Here is a 1,009-nt window from a genome sequence, read left to right as displayed (position 1 = left end):
CAGTGCAAACCTCCGCCTTATGTGAGAATATTGTATACATCAAAATCACACCTTCAGATTTTAGTCATTTCCTTTCCAGTGCTCGTGCTCTTGGTGTCAGTCGTAGCGATGCTCATCCTGGTTGTAGGGTCCTCGTTGATGAAGTTGAGCATGTTGCGCAGGGACCGGTTCATGCTGTCTTTGAAGCTTTGGCCCAGACACACATAGAGCAGTGGATTGAGGCAACTGTTGAAATATGCTATGCAGAGTGTTAAAACGTGTGCCAGGTAAATGTTTGGGCTGTGAATGGAACGTCGAGGGATGACCAACGTCACAAAGTCCACAATGTGCAGAGGCAGCCAGCACAGGAAGAAGGTCAGCACCACAGCAAAGATGACTCTCACTGTTCGCTTGGAACGTGTCCGACCACGTGACAGTCCTCTCTGTGTTCTCCTGTACACCACCAAGTGGCAGATCACAATGACCAGGAAAGGGAGGAAGAATCCCAGCAGGAAGCGGAAGGAGGTAACCATCCAGCCACTGACCTTGGTGTACACCCATGTACACTCTCGCTTGTGTTCACCTGCTTCAATCTCCTTGGTGTAGACAAACTGGGGGATGCTACCTAACAGGGCCAAGCACCAGACAGCAACACACCCGAAGGCAGCTTGCTTAGGTTGCCTGTTGTTCTGGCACCAAACGGGTTTGCTAACCATGAGCCAGCGATCCACACTGATCAAAACCAGTTGCAGGACACTGCAGTACATCACCAAGTAAAACAGGCCTTTGACCAATGTGCAGGCCAGCGGGCCAAAGTGCCAGTGGTCATCGTGGACTAAAGGGACCATGAGTAAGGGGATGGAGAGGCAGCACAGAAGATCAGCCAGCGCGAGATTGAGGAACCAGAGGGACGTGACAGAGCGGGGCATGCAGAACCCTGTCACCCACACCACCAGAGCATTTCCAGGGACGCCGAGCAGGATCACAAGGCTGTACCACACCAGAGCCATTATCTGGATTGGTTGAATCT

At 51.8% G+C, this 1,009-nt stretch overlaps 1 protein-coding gene across 1 annotated transcript; it reads right to left on the bottom strand.

Annotated features, from left to right (window-relative positions):
* Positions 1–6: 6 nt before the first annotated feature.
* Positions 7–1,004, bottom strand: LOC109954159 (C5a anaphylatoxin chemotactic receptor 1-like; the record flags this gene model as incomplete). Its single annotated transcript, XM_020589560.1, has 1 exon — positions 7–1,004. A coding segment is annotated over one exon (951 nt), but the record flags the coding sequence as incomplete, so codon positions are not given.
* Between the last annotated feature and the right edge of the window lie 5 nt (positions 1,005–1,009).

The sequence above is a fragment of the Monopterus albus genome, unplaced genomic scaffold, assembly GCF_001952655.1.
Source record: "Monopterus albus unplaced genomic scaffold, M_albus_1.0 scaffold3875.1, whole genome shotgun sequence".
Taxonomy (NCBI): domain Eukaryota; kingdom Metazoa; phylum Chordata; class Actinopteri; order Synbranchiformes; family Synbranchidae; genus Monopterus; species Monopterus albus.
This window is presented reverse-complemented; position numbering and strand designations above follow the sequence as displayed.